Source organism: Callorhinus ursinus, unplaced genomic scaffold (genome assembly GCF_003265705.2).
Source record: "Callorhinus ursinus isolate GAN/ISIS: 27379988/994484 unplaced genomic scaffold, GSC_fseal_2.0 scaffold12, whole genome shotgun sequence".
In the NCBI taxonomy this organism is placed as follows: domain Eukaryota; kingdom Metazoa; phylum Chordata; class Mammalia; order Carnivora; family Otariidae; genus Callorhinus; species Callorhinus ursinus.
The window spans coordinates 59,189,099-59,206,430 of record NW_027397074.1 but is presented as its reverse complement, the minus strand read 5'-3'; the positions used below and the strand labels follow the sequence as shown (position 1 = coordinate 59,206,430).

Below are 17,332 nucleotides of genomic sequence, written 5' to 3'. Positions count from 1 at the left end.
TTTAATTAGAAGAAATAGTTTTCAGGGCTGGAGGGGACCACTAATTTGTGGCCATAAAAATTTTCTAATAGGAAAGTTCTTAAAACTTCAGGTTATCAAGTGTCTGTTGAGAGTCAGTCCTGGCAACTGTAATGCGGGATGAGACTGCCCCTCGGTTCCAAAGTTGGGAGAAGTAATTTGTCCTATTCTCATTGACTGAAATTTTTTCTTCCACATTTCCTCTGACAAAAGACAAACCATAGACAGTAGGCATGTGCTTTTCATACTAAATTGTTTATTCTAAATAGGTAAGATCTATCAGATTTATTCATACTAAACTGTTTATTCTAAATAGGTAAGATTTATCAGTATATTATGCATTCTGAAGGTTAAGATGAAAGTAAGATAAAATCTTAATAATAATAATAAAGAAGATTTATGGGTATTTACTAGGGACCAGGCACTATATTGTTTTGCACAAATTATCACATTTAGTACTCCCCACAAACTATAGGACAGGTACTATTATTATATATACTTACAATATGGGGAAAATGAGGGCCTTAGAGAAGCTAATTAATATGTACAAGTTACCATGGCTAAAGACCAAGAGAGGCAGGATTGGTATTCGTCGTGTGGCAGAACATTCACTCTGGCTGAGAATCAGATTTGCCCGACAGGTCCTGAACTAAAGTGATCTGTCAATGCTTTGACTACCAGCCCTAGTATATCTGGACTCAGACCCTTAACCACTATTTTATAGCACATGACACACTGTGAACAAATCTTTGTTCATTCAGCCCTCTTCGATCCTGTTTCAAATAACTTAAAGGAAAAAATGTTAAATTCTGAACCTAATGAGAAACTTGACTGTACTGCTATGGATTTAGTTCATTTGCCCGCTCACTTATATTCATCGCATAGAGTCCTTTCCCACCGTGCGAGCTGAGAGAACAATGAATGTGGGACCCTGCTTCCCTCAAAGCAGCCAAGGTGAGCCTGTTTTCTGTGCTCTCCAGTAGTCTGTAACTGGACAGAGGAACGCTTCTGTTAACTCAAGTGTTCACCCGGAAAACCAGTCTTCAGAGAGAGAGAGAGAGAGAGAGAGAGAAATGCAGCAAGCAGCCCCAGAGGATTGCACACAGGCAGCATCCGGCCTCAAGAGATGAGAAGAACTGAGTCTCACTCCACACACACCTCCTCCGTTCCCTCTGGCGACCCAGCGTGCCTCCCACCCTGGGCTCCATGGGACCCTCCCGTGACTAGAGCCTGTGCTTCTTTCTGTCGGAGCAGGATTCTATTCCTCACAACCAAACGATCCCTCCGCTTTGGCAGGTGCTCTGAATCCGTGCCCACTGTCACATGTATAAGCTATTTCAACACTTCTATCTCAGTAATTCAGCTTAACTTTGAAGAACTCCTTTGTCCATATAGATTTTCATTGTACTTACAGTGAAAGGTTTTTCGTTTTTCACCCAAAGACCTTAAAATTCAGGACACTTCTATCTTAAGAATATGGTACTTCTATCTAAGTTATTTCACTTCTATGATAGTTTTTTCATCATGGAAAATTCACATTAGGATAATGAATTGCACAACTGGTGGTAAAAAGAAACAAATTTACCAGGGAGGGGGATTTTGTGTGTCTATGTGTATAAAAAGGGATGTTTCTTTCCCCCCGACTCAGAGAGCTCTTGAATAAATGAAATCTGTAATTTTTGACGCCAGGATTCTTTACCAATATGAGAGTCAAAAGATGATTTTTGTCTTTCAATCACAGACTTGTTATCTGACACTCTTCGTGTCTGTTTTCCAAACTGTAAAGCTAAGATAATACAGTTCTCATTCAAAGAAATCATTTGTTCCACAATAAACGAATTTTTAGATCAATAAATACCCCCTGAAATCAATTTAAAGATATCTAAAACGTTCAACCAATAAAAATGTAGCATTTTGGGGTTGACAAAGTTTTTAAATTAAATGGTCAGATAGTTAACAAGTTCATGTTACCTGTTGTTAAAATGGAAATGAAGGTAACAGCAATGAAGAATATGACAAAGATAATTTCCACTCTCATTTGGAACCAGCGCAGCGTGGACAAGTACAAGAACCAGTTGGCAGTATGTAAGTTCAGAGCCTTGTGAAACAAAGTTTCGAAGTAAGGCTGACGTCCAAAGGCCCGAAGTGTCCATAGTCCTTTTAAGCTTGTAACAAGATGAGTGAAAATTGGACTCCTGCCTGCGAAATATTCCCATAGAAAACAATGCAAATGATGTAACGACATAATGCAAATTCTTACTAATAGGTACCTGAGAAAGATTAGCTTAAGAAAGAGTGATCATACACCAAATGTCATTGGTTAGAGGTTTTTCATACTGGTGCTGTACTTTGAATAGATGCCATCTGGTATTTTTTTTAACGAATTAGACTCCTTTGTTACTTGGCCACCATGGATAGGAACTTATTATAAAATCAATGCCATGTATTATTCATATTTCTTGGCTACTACTGGGCGCTTTTTTCCCTAGCTAATCTTAAATTAACCACCACTGAGAGAAAATGTTTTCCTTTAAAACAATTTATTTAAGTTTATGTGACTTCATTTAGATAATAACCTTCAATAGAAACACCCTGGATATTTAACCCTGAAAATGCACTGGCAGCAAAGCTGTTACTGAAAAATGCGCTTCCCAAACAGCTCAAGCAGTGCTCGGGAGCACACAAAAAGGCAACCTCCAGGAGCAAAGGAAAGGTATCTGAAAAGTTTTATCCAGCATTGTTTGGGAACCTAGACAAACCTTTAGTAATAGTAGCACTATCATTATAAAATTTAATTTATATAATTATGTATATTATGTATGAATATCCTATACTCCAACCCTCATAAGACCATACACTTGCTTTAAAAACCAAAATGAAGTCCCATGGTCATTTACAAACACAATCTACGTGCGCTTTGTAATTTACTCTGCCCTTTTGCATACACGTTCTTAAAAGGCATTGTTACATAAGGCAAGAGTTTAAAAGTAGGGGGGAAAATGGGAAAAGTAGGTGAAAGATTGAGACACACAAATAGCCTTTGTGGTTGTTTTCCACGGCGAGCGCTGTAGGTGCAGCCTCATACCTTCAGATTCCAGTTGCTTGAGCTGCTGGGAGGTGTGGAGGAAGTAAGCCCTCAGTACGACGAAAGCTGCTATCACCGGCACTGTCGCTAGGAAGATGTAAGGTTGCAAAGCCGAGACTACTGCCACAGCTCCAATCACAATTAGTAACAACTGCAGAATCAGAGAAAACACTTGGGTGAGTAAATGTTTTCATGTTGCAAAGCGCACAAGGTATGACAGAGATGTCTTTTTAAAGAAGCTCTTCATACTCTGTTCCATTCTTCACGAGGGGCAGCTATATGGTAGGAAGGCAGCCGCGTGAACGTAACGTTTTTCATAAGTTCTATCAAGACGCAAAAAATTGGTCAGGTTGCTTAGAATAACATTCTGAAGTTTTGAAAACATGGTGTTCTTGGATCTCAGGATATTCTCATTTCCCATATGCCTTAAAATGCTGTATGATAAATAATCATAGATGAATATGATTTTCTTTTCTAGCCTGGCCTTCTTTTAAAATAATGTTTTTTTAATTTTGAAATAATTTGGCATAAATGTGAAATTTTAGGATTGATTCTGTTCAGACAATTTCTGAAAATTGGGCATTCATCTGGGTGCTTTTTGAGTCAGAAAGATCTGGTTTAAGTGAAGATTTGGTCAATTAGGCAAGCTACTTAATTTTTCCAAACACAGTTCACTCACGTTTAAGATTTTTAAAAATTATATTTAATACACTTTACTCCCCTCCCCAGTGCTTCTATTCCCACTCCTCAAAATAATTGGAGATGACCTAAAGGTTCAAAAAAAGATTTTGGGGATATGGCTGATTTATTTTTATTTCCATCTTATATGTTGTCAAAATGAATTTTGTGCTTTAGTCAAGCCACCCATCAATTAGAGATATCTTTTCACATTATCCACCAAAACACTAGAGCCCTTGATAGTCTTAGAAACAAGCTAACCATACTGGTGTTCTTTGAAATCAAGCGAAAGTCTTATATTCTCATATTTCCACATGACACTAAATCCATACACTTCAAAAAGAAAAAAAGTCATGGGGCGCCTGGGTGGCTCCAGTCGTTAAGCGTCTGCCTTTGGCTCAGGTCATAATCCCGGGGTCCTGGAATCGAGCCCCACATCGGGTTCCCTGCTCCACAAGAAGCCTGCTTCCTCTCCCACTCCCCCTGCTGGTGTTCCCTCTCTCGCTGTGTCTCTCTCTCTAACAAATAAATAAAATCTTTAAAAACTAATAAAAAATAAAATAAAATAAAGAAGGACTGCTAACATTTGCTCCACAATAACCCATTTGAATAAAGTATAAATAATGTCACAACAAGAGTTAAAAATAAACTTATTAGAACATTCATACGATAATCAGTGAGCCAGTTCTCTACCAATTTCCATGGTGACACATGCACTTTTCCAGCGGATGCAGTGAAATGCAGAACATTTTGTTAGATGTCAGGCGGCACAGGGGTGTAGCTAAGAGCTGCATAAAACTTCTTTGAGTGGATTGTTATTTTCATCTCTTCAAGTGGGATGTTATTTTCATCTAAAACTTCAGATGATGATCTCTCAGTGACACCTTTCTAGGGGAAAAATGCCTCTGTGTCTCTAATCAATTCTGCCACACCAGTCCCTCATTCATCAACAAATACTCAGAAAAGTCTTTACTGTGCCAGACAGTGGACCAAGTACACATGATGACTCAGTAATATCTGACCCGAGCCGAAGGCAGACGCCTAACCGACGAGCCACCCAGGCGCCCCTTCCCTATTCCATCCTTGCCCTATGACTGCCATCAATACAACGAGAAAGCCCCAAAGGCCCTACTTACTTACTTGTCTTATTGACAAGATTTCATTAATGGCAAACCACAGTTTTTTAACCAAAGACATTTATTTCCCAGAAATAGGATCTTTCGGGGGTGGGGAGAAAAATTAAGTTCCAAGCATGATTAACTAGGGAATATGCTTTAATTAAAATGGGCCATCATATTAAATACCAGTATGTCTAAAAGACAAAGGCTGTTGCACTGGCATCATGGAAATATTCAGCTACTCCACTAGGATCGGGATCTTTTATTTGCTGTTGACAGTTGTAAACAGCACTGTGTTCTTTTGGCTTGTGCTATTTTTACCATATAATTCCAATTTGGTGCTGTTGGATTATAACATTAGTTACAGAAAGTGATCATTTTGTTTTCATGATTGCTGATATGCTAGAGATTCTTAGGAATAAAAATGCAACTATATTACAATAGAATAGGTAGAACTGGGTAATCAGACTACCCAAGATATCACACTGGGTTAGAGAAGAATGCGAAAGGTGGGTACAAGTGGAAATTATTAAACACTCACAAGATAAATTTCCAGCAATTAGAATCATCCAGAACATAGCACAAACTGAGAAATAAGAGCCAAAGAAGTCTAAGTATTGAGAAAAATAATTCTATTTGTTCCATAAGAGGTCATCTATAGGCACTGAGGTCAGAAGTTAATAATTTTTCTTCTGGGCTAAACTAAAGGCACTGGTTTAATAAATTTGATAGTCTCATTACAAAGGAAACCTTAAATTCTGTTCAGGTTTTAATTCACATTGGATAAGAACCAAGTCATTTCAGGTCAGGAGTATTCGTGAGGGGATAACAAAATAAATAGAAGGAATTCAAGACAAGATGAAAATATGAGCACAGAATTCTAACTCCTAATTATCCTTACCCAAATCCTAAACTTCTTCAGGAAAAAAAAAAAAAATTCAATAGACTGTAAAGCCTACAAGGCACCATCCATTCATGGTCCCAGGAAGCAGGCAGTACGTTCACACACTGAAAGCAGCTCAAAAGCATTCCTGTCACTGAAGGGCACCTAGCGTTGCTGGGAAGCTGGAGCAGATTAGAAGAGGGAAGGATTACTCTGAAATCTGCAGTAAGTTAATGAATGAATAGATAGGTAGATACATAAATAAATACCTATTTAAAACAATGAAATGAATACCAGGTTTGGAATTTAATTCATAAGTGAATTTTTAAGTAAGGGATTAATGGGATTAATAGAATGAATGGGGCAGGGAAAGATGTGAAGGACACAGAAGAAATCAAAGTAGTAGGACTCAGTGTGGAATCATGTGTTAGGATAAGAGAGAAGAAATCAAAAAGACCTAAGGGTTGTGAGGCTGAAAAGAGAAGATTTTGGTATTTTAAGATACATCGGCTTCTATTTAACCAAAAAAAAAAAAAAAAAGAATCATTCACCCAAACGTGGAGATAAGTAGGATGCCACAACATGGTTTTTCTCTGTCTCACAAAAATATCTGGCCTACAATGGCTTGTTTCTTACCTACTCTGAACTCAAAACTAGGGCAGGATTTAAGGTTTCTATGTGTAACGAGAATATCAAATATATTAAACCACTGCCTTTAGTTTTGCATGCAGTGCTAAATTATTAGTTCCTGACCTCAGTGCCTAAGGATGGCCTGAGCAAATGTGTCATCTATGGGCCATTTCCAGTACGCCAATCTGAGACACAGAACTTGAGTCCTGAAAGTGACCATCATCAGATTTATCTACCTTATTTTACGGGTTAGAAAGAGAATCCAGATCTTCCATGTCCATTATACAGTGTGCCAATCCAGAAAGCAAATTTGCTAGAATGTTATTAAACGTTAGGAAAAAGAGTAAATAGAAGTAAATTTTTAAGGGAAATTTACAGGTATGCCTTATTCCATGCAAAAGTCTGTTCCTGTAATGCTGTGACTGGAATAAATTTCTTTAATGTGAACATAATTAAGTATAACCTGAGAAGCTCACAATCTAGAGGAGTTTTTATAAAAACTGTGAGGAATGACTTCTTTTTTTATTTTTTTTAAGATTTTATTTATTTGACAAAGAGAGAGAGAGAGAGAGAGTGGGGGAGCAGCAGAGGGAGAGGAAGAAGCAGGGTCCCCCTGGGCAGAGAGCCCAACATGGGGCTCAATCCCAGGACCCCAGGATCACAACCTGAGCCGAAGGCAGAGGCTTAACCGACTGAGCCACCCAGGCGCCCCGAATGACTGATTTTTAAATAAAATCGAAACTAATCAGATTTTTACTGCCATTTTGATTATCATATATTATGCTTCCTTAATGTGAGGTCCTCTTATAAATAAAATAGCAAAATTAAATAAATAAAAGAGCCCTGCCTAATTACTGGTGAAACCACAACTAATGAACTGCAACAACATTAGAAGTTATACAGAAACTATTCACATTGCTATAAGAGAAAGGATTTGAGAGCCATCACGTGTGTCTAAAAAGGGTTAATTCATAAAATAGAGATTTAAAAAATATTTCTCCCACAGGATTTCTGAAGCGAGCTTCACATTGATTCAGACAATAGTAAACTACAAAAGTAAAAAAAAAAAAATTATCAAGGGCCAACATTTGTGAATCCTTTTGCAATCATGTCAAGATATCCACGTTCCAGGTTGTACCTAACCAGTCAGTTACACTCCTAGAATGAGGAACAAATAAACTGCATTTAAAGAAAGACACGGGACATGGTCCTTCAAATGCATGACCCCAGAGCATCGGTTAAAGAATTCCAGCAGCAATTGCTGAGTTATATCTCTAAACAGAGCAACTGAAGGAAATCCAAAATACTATAGTTCACATGGAACAGTTAATGCGTTTAATTGTGCCAATCATTTCAGATGAGGCAAATGACAATCTGGTTTTGCTGCACCTGCCAATGTCAGTTGTGTATACACACAAATGTGGTAGCCTTTATTTTGTTTTACAGGTCCTCTCAAATAAAGTAGTATTATGGGGGACAGGGGGAGGGTAGAGAATGAGTCATGACTCATCCTAAGATGGGCTGCAATGTTCCAACTGTCTCTCCAAGGAGATCACAGAGACTGTGGCATTTGCTTGACCTAAGCCACACGGGAAGCTGTTTTCAAGCCCGGTCCAATAGCCAAGGTCGTTAACTCCTTGAGTTACAAACAACACTCCTTAAGTCCTGCCCCTCGTGGAGTCCTAATGTGCATCCCTTAGGTCACCTTCATCTCCATCTCCTCCTTTTCTTCTCATTCTCACCTCCAGTCAATCACCACACCCCAGGGACACATGCTCAGAGCCAGGCTGCCCTGGTGGCTTCAGCTCTGTCACCCAGGGGCAGTCCTCACTAGTCCTGGATTTTTCTTTCCCCTCTCATCTGCTTGAAAATGTATCTGTACTTCTGTCGCTGTATTATGGTCCTTACTGTGAGGATGCTGGCTAGCTAATCTGAGTCAATGTGTTCCTGGATAAGATTGGTTGAAACTGTAGCCCATCAGGGAATAGCTCTTCATTTTTAACATCGGCCCTTTGGAGGTAGGGGACTTCCATCAAACAGTAATGCCAATGTCAAAAATGTCATACTTTGTGAACAGTGATTTGGGGAAAGATGGTCTATTATATCTTTTAAGCCATTCCCAAGTACACAGCTATTACATCTAAATGAGGAATTGCCTTACATTTGGATCAGGTAAACAGTTCCGACTTATCACTGAATTTACTAAATTTATGCCTATTTTGAAGACTTTTGATATTGACAAAATTCACACAATAGATAGGACTTCCACTCTCAAAAGAAAAATAAGCAAAACTTAACTTACCTCTTTTTCTAATTATTTTTAAAAGTATGACAAATGTAATGACATTTAATAATTCTTATTTTTACCAACCTGGATGAAGTCAAATATGGTAAGGGGCAGAAGATCATCCAAAATTGCTATATCTTTGGAGAATCTATTAAGAATTCCACCTATAATATAAAGGAAGATATGTTCCTCAAAAAACAGTAATCTTGAAGAGACATATCAATATTTGATCAATTTGGATCACAGCAGAAGCATTCAGAACTCAAATAAGAATTAGTATGTAATAAGATAAATAAGGACTTAGAAAAGTTTAGTGTTGTACAAAGATTCTAAGCAACTGTGCTCAAGTTATGTTCTCCTACTTTTAAACCTTCATAAAATGCAGATTGCTGTAAGATTCATCCTACTACTACCATCTCACACTTGCAAGCTTGAATTTAATGATAATTTACTGGATATGCTATCATCATTCCCTTACATCTGTATTCCATAATGTATGGCTCTCCCTCTCCTCTGACTTCTATACCTTTCTGACATACCTTTGCAGAACCCATGGCTACTTTTAATTTCTGCCTGCCTGTTATGTGGGCCTTCTTTGCCATGTTCTCTCTTTCCGCCCTCTTTACTGGCAATCTAAGCTTCAGCCTGTCTTCTGAATTCCAGACTCATGTTTATAAATCTGATAACGTTTTCCTCCAATGAAAAAATTTATATATGGGCTGTTTACTATGTGCCAGGCATAATGCTAGGCACTGAGATAACAGGTGAATGAGCCTTGCTCCTTGCCCTTAAGGAATTCATTGTCTAGGGGCAGTTCAAGACACAATTAAATAAAACATAATACAGTACAAAGTGATATTGAATGTTATCATTCAACCCCCCCATTAACTGCATGATAAAGCCCAAAATTCTTAGTTTAATATTTAATGCTACCCCAGAGAAGTTCCCCATAATCTCTCATATTTACCTTTTTTGGTGGGAACATTTAAGTTTTACTCTCTTAGTAAATTTCAATTATATAATATAGTGTTTTCAATTACAGTCACCATGTTATAACTTAGTTCCTCAGACCTTATTTATCTTAAAGGTCAAGTATTTGCCCTTTTACCAACCTCTACAGTAGTGTAAAAATACTTTAAAAATATATTTGGGATTTATTACTCCACTTCCACATACACACACGCACGCACACACACACACACACAGAAAACAAAACCTTAGAACAAATTCATTTGATCATCTTTGAGCAGTTATATGAAACTAGATCATTCCACCCCATCAAAGACTTCATTAGTAAGAGAATTTTATATTTTCCTTGGTCACTTCAAATCTTCTCTTTTAAATAATACTGTATACTGGCAACAAGATAGCTGAAAAGGGGCTAGACCAAATATCTGAATGGAGAAGGACAACTCACCCAGAGGGCCTATTTTTGTTGCTACACTCCCATCAGCAACATAGTGTAACAAACCAAGCTATGCTAGTTAGCTAAGACAGAAACATGAGGCGCAGCAATGTCTGATAGCCTACAACATCTAAGAAACATGCACGTCAGTCAGAAGGAAGATGCCTCCATCAAAAGCCAACGCTGCTGCTAGAAAACCAACAAAATCATAGCACCTTTTGATTGTGGATCAGCATTATCATTTTGTATACCTAGTCAAATACCTGCTTTCAATGTGTTGAGGGTTGACATAGGTGCTTGAAGAACAGCACGTAACATTTTGTGGTGTAAAATTTTCGACACTGTGATTAGAGTATGCACCAGTGGTAAACCTCTGAAGAATCCCAGAGCAAGAAAAGTGTCAGCTACTCCCACATAAATATAAAAAACATAATATGCGCTGGTATCGGTGATAATCACTGCGTAACTGCTATTTATGCTCTGAGTACTATTCCCTTTGTCTTGAAAATTTTTCCTGCAAAGCAAAAAGAAATCATTATTTGGCAACCAAACTTTCCCACTGAATTTCCAATACATGTAGACAAAACTGAACTTGAGTCTGAAGATAAACAACATATTTCATTAGTATGAGTTATGCCTTTGATCTCAAGGACTTAACTATTGCAGTGAAGTAGAGTATATTTTTTCACCATCGAAACAGATAAAATTGATGGTCACTAAGCAGTCAGAGAAAATACTAAATGTAAAATGCTCTTTTCAATATTTTTATTGCATTTAATGGAAACTAAACACTTTAGGGACTGGCAAACAGCTGCAGAAACTACCCACGCTCACAATTTAAAACAAAAGAACTTAATTTTCCATTTCTATAATACTTTAGGGAAATGAAGCACCATGGATATTATAATATTTAATAAGACCCATATAATCAATAGGAACAAAATATAATCTGCAATAGGACATGGAATACTCACATTTTAAGCACCCACAACGCAACCAAAGAAAGAGCCACCTGGAATAAAACAATACACATTTGATTTTTTCCAACATCTCTACCTATTCCTCCCATACCCGCCTCTGATACCTCCACAACCAAGAGCAAAATACACACAGTTTCATTTTCCTTTGCTTTGCTTTCCTGGGTCCAGCAGCTGCAATAATTGTTCTAAAAACCATTATTTGTGGTGAGAACATGTTAAGTTAATAGAATTCAAATTTTACTATATTAAATACTTTGCCATTTCTCTCCATCATTCAACAGGAACTATTCATGGAACCTCGCAGAAGAGCTAAGACTACAGTTAAATGTTTTAAATAATAAACTTTGGGTTTCTTATGAAGAAATTAATATCAGCCTATTGGCAGATAATTTATTTAGTTAGCTGTCATAAATAATTTCATTTATTGCAATGGATGAGGGACTAATTTCCTATGAAACCAATTAATTATTGGAAAAGATAATACTTGTGAAAATTAGTTAAAAGTCTCAACAGTGCATCCAAAATATTTAAAGAACTTATAAAACTCAACACCCCCAAAACAAATAATCTAATTTAAAAATGGGCAGGAAAAAAATTTTTTTTTTAAATTTAAAAAATTAAAATGGGCAGAACACATGAACAGACACACAGATGGCCAACAGACACATGAAAAGGTGCTCATCATCACTTCTCATCAGGGAAATATAAATCAAAACCGCAATATCACCTCACACCTGTCAGAATAGCTAAAATAAAAAACACAAGAAACAACAGGTGTTGGTAAGGACGTGGAAAAAAAGGAACCTTCCTGCACTTTTGGGTAGAACGCAAATTAGTGCAGCCACTGTGGGAAACAGTATGGAGGTTCCTGAAAAAGTTAAAAATAGAACTATCCTACGATCCAACAATTGAACTACTGGGTATTTACCCAAAGAATACAAAAACACTGATTCAAAGGGATACATGCACCCATATGTTTATAGCAGCATGATATATAATGGCCAAGATATGGAAGCAGCCCAAGTATCCACCGATTGATGAATGGATAAAGAAGATGTGACACACACACACACACACACACACACACACACACACACACACACACGGTGGAATATTATTTAGCCATAAAAAAGAATGAAACCTTGCCATTTGCAATGACATGGATAGAGCTACAGAGTATAGTGCTAAGGGAAGTAAGTCAGAAAAAGACAAATACCATATGATTTCACTCATTTGTGGAATTTAAGAAACAAAACAAATGAGCAAAGGGGAAAAAAAAGAGAGAAACAAACCAAGAAACAGACTTAACTACAGAGAACGAACTGATGGTCACCAGAGGAGAGGTGGGTGCAGGGATGGGTGAAATAGATGATGGGGATTAAGGAGGGCACTTGTGATGAGCACGGGGTGATTAAAATAAAAACTTAAAAATAAATAAATTAAAATTAGAAAAAGATTATTCATCCCCAAAAAAGTCTCAACAGTACAAAAATCCAGTTTATTATAAATTCAGTTTGTTATAAAGACAAAACATACACTTCAGGCTAAAACCTACACTACTAGTACTCTTCAGGCTTTCTCAAGGTAGAAGCTTTTGTCTAAGGGATAGTCTATACCATAACGGAAAAAATAAAATATTTTAACCACTGTTATATTTTTAGTTCTTTCAATATTTAAGAGATCTGCACTCAGTTCTATTTCAATTTGGTATTCTATTCTCCTAAACCCCGTGGAGAGACAATCTTGTGTTAATGCCATCACAATTGTAATACTAGAAATGACTGTTATTATACAATTCTCCCAAAACTAACTTTACCAAAGAATCTAATAGAAAAAACAAGAAACTGTGAGTAAAATAATTTGAAAATTAACACAGCATAAAAATTAATAGAGAAGAAACAAATATGTTTGGTATAAGAAATCTCTAAGTGTTCTTTTACACTCAATTAAAGTAACAGTACTATATAAATATGCATAAAGAACATTTGGCATTAACTAAGAAACTACATTATGAAGTTCTGTATTTTATTATTTTTTTAAAGATTTTATTTATTTATCAGAGAGAGAGAGACAGGGGCAGGCAGAGGGAGAAGCAGGCTCCTTGCTCAGCAAGGAGCCCGACGTGGGACTCAATTCCAGGACCCTGGGATCATGACCTGAGCCGAAGGCAGACGCTTAACCAACTGAGCCACCCAGGCGTCCCCGAAGTTCTGTATTTTAAAGAGGTGTATAAGTTGTAGTTAAATTCACATACCAGGAGTATAATAATGAAAAATCTAATGTCATCATTCCCACTTTCCTACTTTTTTTATTGTATACATAGCCTCCATGCACTGTATTAGTAAAGAAGAAAAAAAAAACAATTCCTGTTTCCTTGAAACTTAAGAAAATTCAAATTGACAAGAAACAAGGCAATAATCTGGCTATTTCAAAAGTCTGTGTTCCGGTATAAATGCTTTCCTATTTCCTAAGACTAATAAAAATCACTCAAGAACCTAGATAAGGGTATACTTCTAAGTCACTCTTTGGCTATTATAGTCCACCTTTGTTCCAATTAAAGGAGTGTCAATATTGCTGGCATTGCCAACATTCTCAGGATGAGAATAAATCCCCGAAACAAATATTTTATAATATTTACTAATGAACAATAACCAAAGCACTTTTCCAAAGAACTGGTCTAGTCAACGTAATATAAAGTTATTTCCTGGCTTTTGTGAATAGAGACCACTAGTAGGTAGAGACACAGAACTGCCAACCCAAACTACTTCTGTTGACTGGAACAAAAACACTTCCAAGGGCTTGATATAATATTAGTACAAATATATGGGGCATATAGGAACAATTGATTAAGGAAGTTCTACCATTTCATTTCAAAATGTTTCAAAGTTGTAAAGTTCATGCAGTTTATGATAGAGTGAGAGTCCTGGGTCATTAAAAGGGAAAAGCAAAAGGCCTTTATTTTTATTTTATTTTTTTAGGGTTTTAAACTTCAATCCATATCACCTAGAAAACAGTACAGTCTAAATCAGCCCTGTCCAAAAGAAATTTCTACAATAAAAATGTTCTATATCTGCATTGTTCAATATTGTTGCCACTTATCACATGGGACACTTGATCACTGGAAATGTGGCTACTATGTGTGACTGAGGAACCGAATTTTAAATTTGATTTTATTTTACTTAATTTCATTTAATTTATATGGTCATATATTGCTGGTGGCTACTGTATTGGACAGTGCATGCATAGATAATAATAATTATAGGGGTGTAGACAATATTACATATCCATGTAATAATCTGATGATTACATCTCTGCAACCAAAATCTGATGACGGCATCTCTAAGGACAGCTCCACGAATGACCAAGATGATGATTTATGAACTGTGCAAATGACCCCAAGATGAAAAAGAAGTAGCCAGTATTGGGGCATCTGGGTGGCTCAGTTGGTTGAGCATCTGACTGTTGATTTCAGCTCAGGTCATGATCTCAGGGGCATGGGATCAAGCCTGCCTTGGGCTCTGTGCTCAGTGAGGAGTCGGCTTGAGATTCTCTCTCTCCCTCTCCCTCTGCCCCTCCCCAACTCTCTCTCTCTCTCTGAAATAAATAAATAAATCTTTTAAAAAAAAACACATTTGGAAAAGCAGATAACATGTCATGTAATGTAGGGTATAGTTAAAGAATCCAAAACAATTTATCCTACAAGTTTCTATATACACAGAATTCAGAGCTACCTCTTAAGTCACACAATGAGATCTGTATGTAAATGAATATCTATTAAAATACAACTGTTATTTTGAGTTTCCACCAAAGGAGCACAGTATCATAAGTGTTCTGTTAACATTATAAACATAAGTGCATTAGTGCATTCCACCCATAAGTTCTGTTTTGTTCACTTTACACATGGCACACACTATATACACAGAATTGTGCCTGACACATTGAAAGAAATATGTGTTGAATGAGTAAACACAGACCCATGCTAAGTAAAGCTGCATTAAAAGGATGATTATTAATCAGTTACAACAGAAGTATTATGGAAGTATATTACATGTTTATTTTATTAGTAATATAAAGCTACCCAGAGCTTCCTTCTTAACAAAGAGAAGATAAATCATAAAAGAATAGGATATAGCAGTACTCTGACACATTTCTTAAAAATTACAGAATGAAAATACTAAACTTAGGATCTTGAGATACTCCAGCCAACAATACCCTCCGGTTGTTGTAAGAAGAAGCAGGAAACTGTCTCCTACTCTTCTTTGCATTTCTTCTCTACCTACTCAGTGATGTACTGCCAAGCAGAAGCACTGGAAAGCCCAACATTACAGAAATTTTACAGCCTTGGGGCACCTGGGTGGCTCAGTGGGTTACATGGCTGCCTACCCACTCAGATCATGATCCAAGGGTCCTGGGATGGAATCCAAGTTGGGCTCCCTGCTCATCAGGCAGTCTGCTTCTCCCTCTCCCTCTGCCCCTCCCCATCCTCCCTCTCATGCTCTCTCTCACTCTCTGCTTCTCTCTCTCTCTCAAGTAAATAAATAAAATCTTTAAAAAATAAAGAAATTTTATAGCCTATACCCTTGGTGCTGATACCGAAGAACTTATAGACAATATTGCTTTGCAGTAGAAAAAATCATACAAATATATAAAGGTAGACTGACTCCCTTATCAAAATAACACATTAATGATATGGGGTAACATTTCATGCTTTGAAGAAATAAGAAAGGGAAGCGTATGGAACCTACTCTATAAAATCACAAAATCTAACTGAATTATGGTGCCTATGAAAACTAAAAATGGATAAATTACTGTCATCAAGGAAAAATGTATCTTAACCTTTCTTCAGGCTTTCTGATCATGATGAGTATGAGGCTCTAAACAAGGTTTAAAAGAACTAAGTTATCTTCTGTGGTGAGTACCTGCACCATGATGCATACTGATGAGATATGTCAATCGTAATGAGAAAGGGGCACACTGGTATTAAGAAAGAAGCTTAATCTAAAAGAAAAACTGTAAATTTTGATATTCAAAGAAGGTGACAGAATTGTGAATATCAGTGTTTAGCTATATAACTGTGCACATCATTAAAACAATTGCTATCCGTCTACTCTCACCAAGGTTTATTACTCAAAATTTTGATAGTTTATTGGCAATGCCCCTAGGATACTGGCCAAAAAGCCTCATCATAGTATATCACTTCTTGCCTAGAAAATGGCATTATCAGTGTGTTTTGTCCTTTAAAAAGACATTTTTTTTGGCAATAACTGGGAGGGCTCCACTAATCATTTACATCCTCTCTTAAAATTTAGTTTCTAAACTAAAGACAAAGGAACACTGTCTTCTTGATTAAATGAGCTAGTAATATTGTATGCATGTGCAGCAGCTCAATGTTCAATCACTAATTAGTTAATTAATTATACACCATTTTGAAAGGAGCATAAATTCAACTCTACAGAGCTGGATAGGACAAAGATCCTGTAAATTAACATAAATCATTGCCATATTCAGATAGGACCATTTTTTCTTGTGTAACTCTATATACTGAGGAGAATCAAGAAATGTGACCTTTCAGTGCAGAGATTTAAATCATTAACAGTTAAAGGGCTGGTTTGAGATTAAACGTGGCAAAGGACTAGGTTTCATTCACATTAATGTTGGTCATTTGGCATGAGTAGCAGAGATTAATGAGGTAAATTTAAAATACATTTCAAAGCAATTTTTATGACTCATGCAAGAGTGTCAAATTATCCAACCCCATATTTTTATTAAAGTATAAAAGCGATTATTGAAACTTTCATTATATCTCAGTTATGGACTTGCTCACCTCAAACTATCTTGAGCTTTATAAAAATGGTAAGACATTAGGGGCATCAATGAGAACAGCAACTAGCATTGCTCACCATGTGCCAAGCCCCATATTAAGTGCTTTGCAGCCATTATGTGTCTTAACTCACAAACATGACCAAGGAAGTTGGTACTATTACAATCTCCATTTTGTAGATGAGGATATTGAGGCTCAGAGTGGTTGACTACCGTGCTCAGTTTCATAGTGTTAACAAGACAGACTGAGGTCACGGCCAAGTCTGTGTGATACCACAGTTGGTACTGTACTACACTACAACTCACAGCCAACCTCCATCGGGTGTCTTAATTTACAAAAGAAGAGATATCACCAGAACTCAAGGATCAAATGGAAACTGATGGTTTATAGGTGAAATAGTATGTACAGCTTTTTGCTATATATATAT

The 17,332-nt window shown here is 36.8% G+C and overlaps 1 protein-coding gene across 1 annotated transcript in view; it reads right to left on the bottom strand.

Annotated features, from left to right (window-relative positions):
* Positions 1–17,332, bottom strand: part of CFTR (CF transmembrane conductance regulator) — a 166,168-nt gene that overhangs the window by 50,296 nt on the left and 98,540 nt on the right. The window contains exons 16-20 of the mRNA XM_073899110.1: positions 11,079–11,116; positions 10,368–10,618; positions 8,784–8,863; positions 3,104–3,254; positions 1,990–2,217 (exon numbers count right to left, since the gene is read on the bottom strand). Of these exons, the coding sequence (XP_073755211.1) occupies positions 1,990–2,217; positions 3,104–3,254; positions 8,784–8,863; positions 10,368–10,618; positions 11,079–11,116 (748 nt within the window). The remainder of the gene's footprint in view (positions 1–1,989; positions 2,218–3,103; positions 3,255–8,783; positions 8,864–10,367; positions 10,619–11,078; positions 11,117–17,332) is intronic.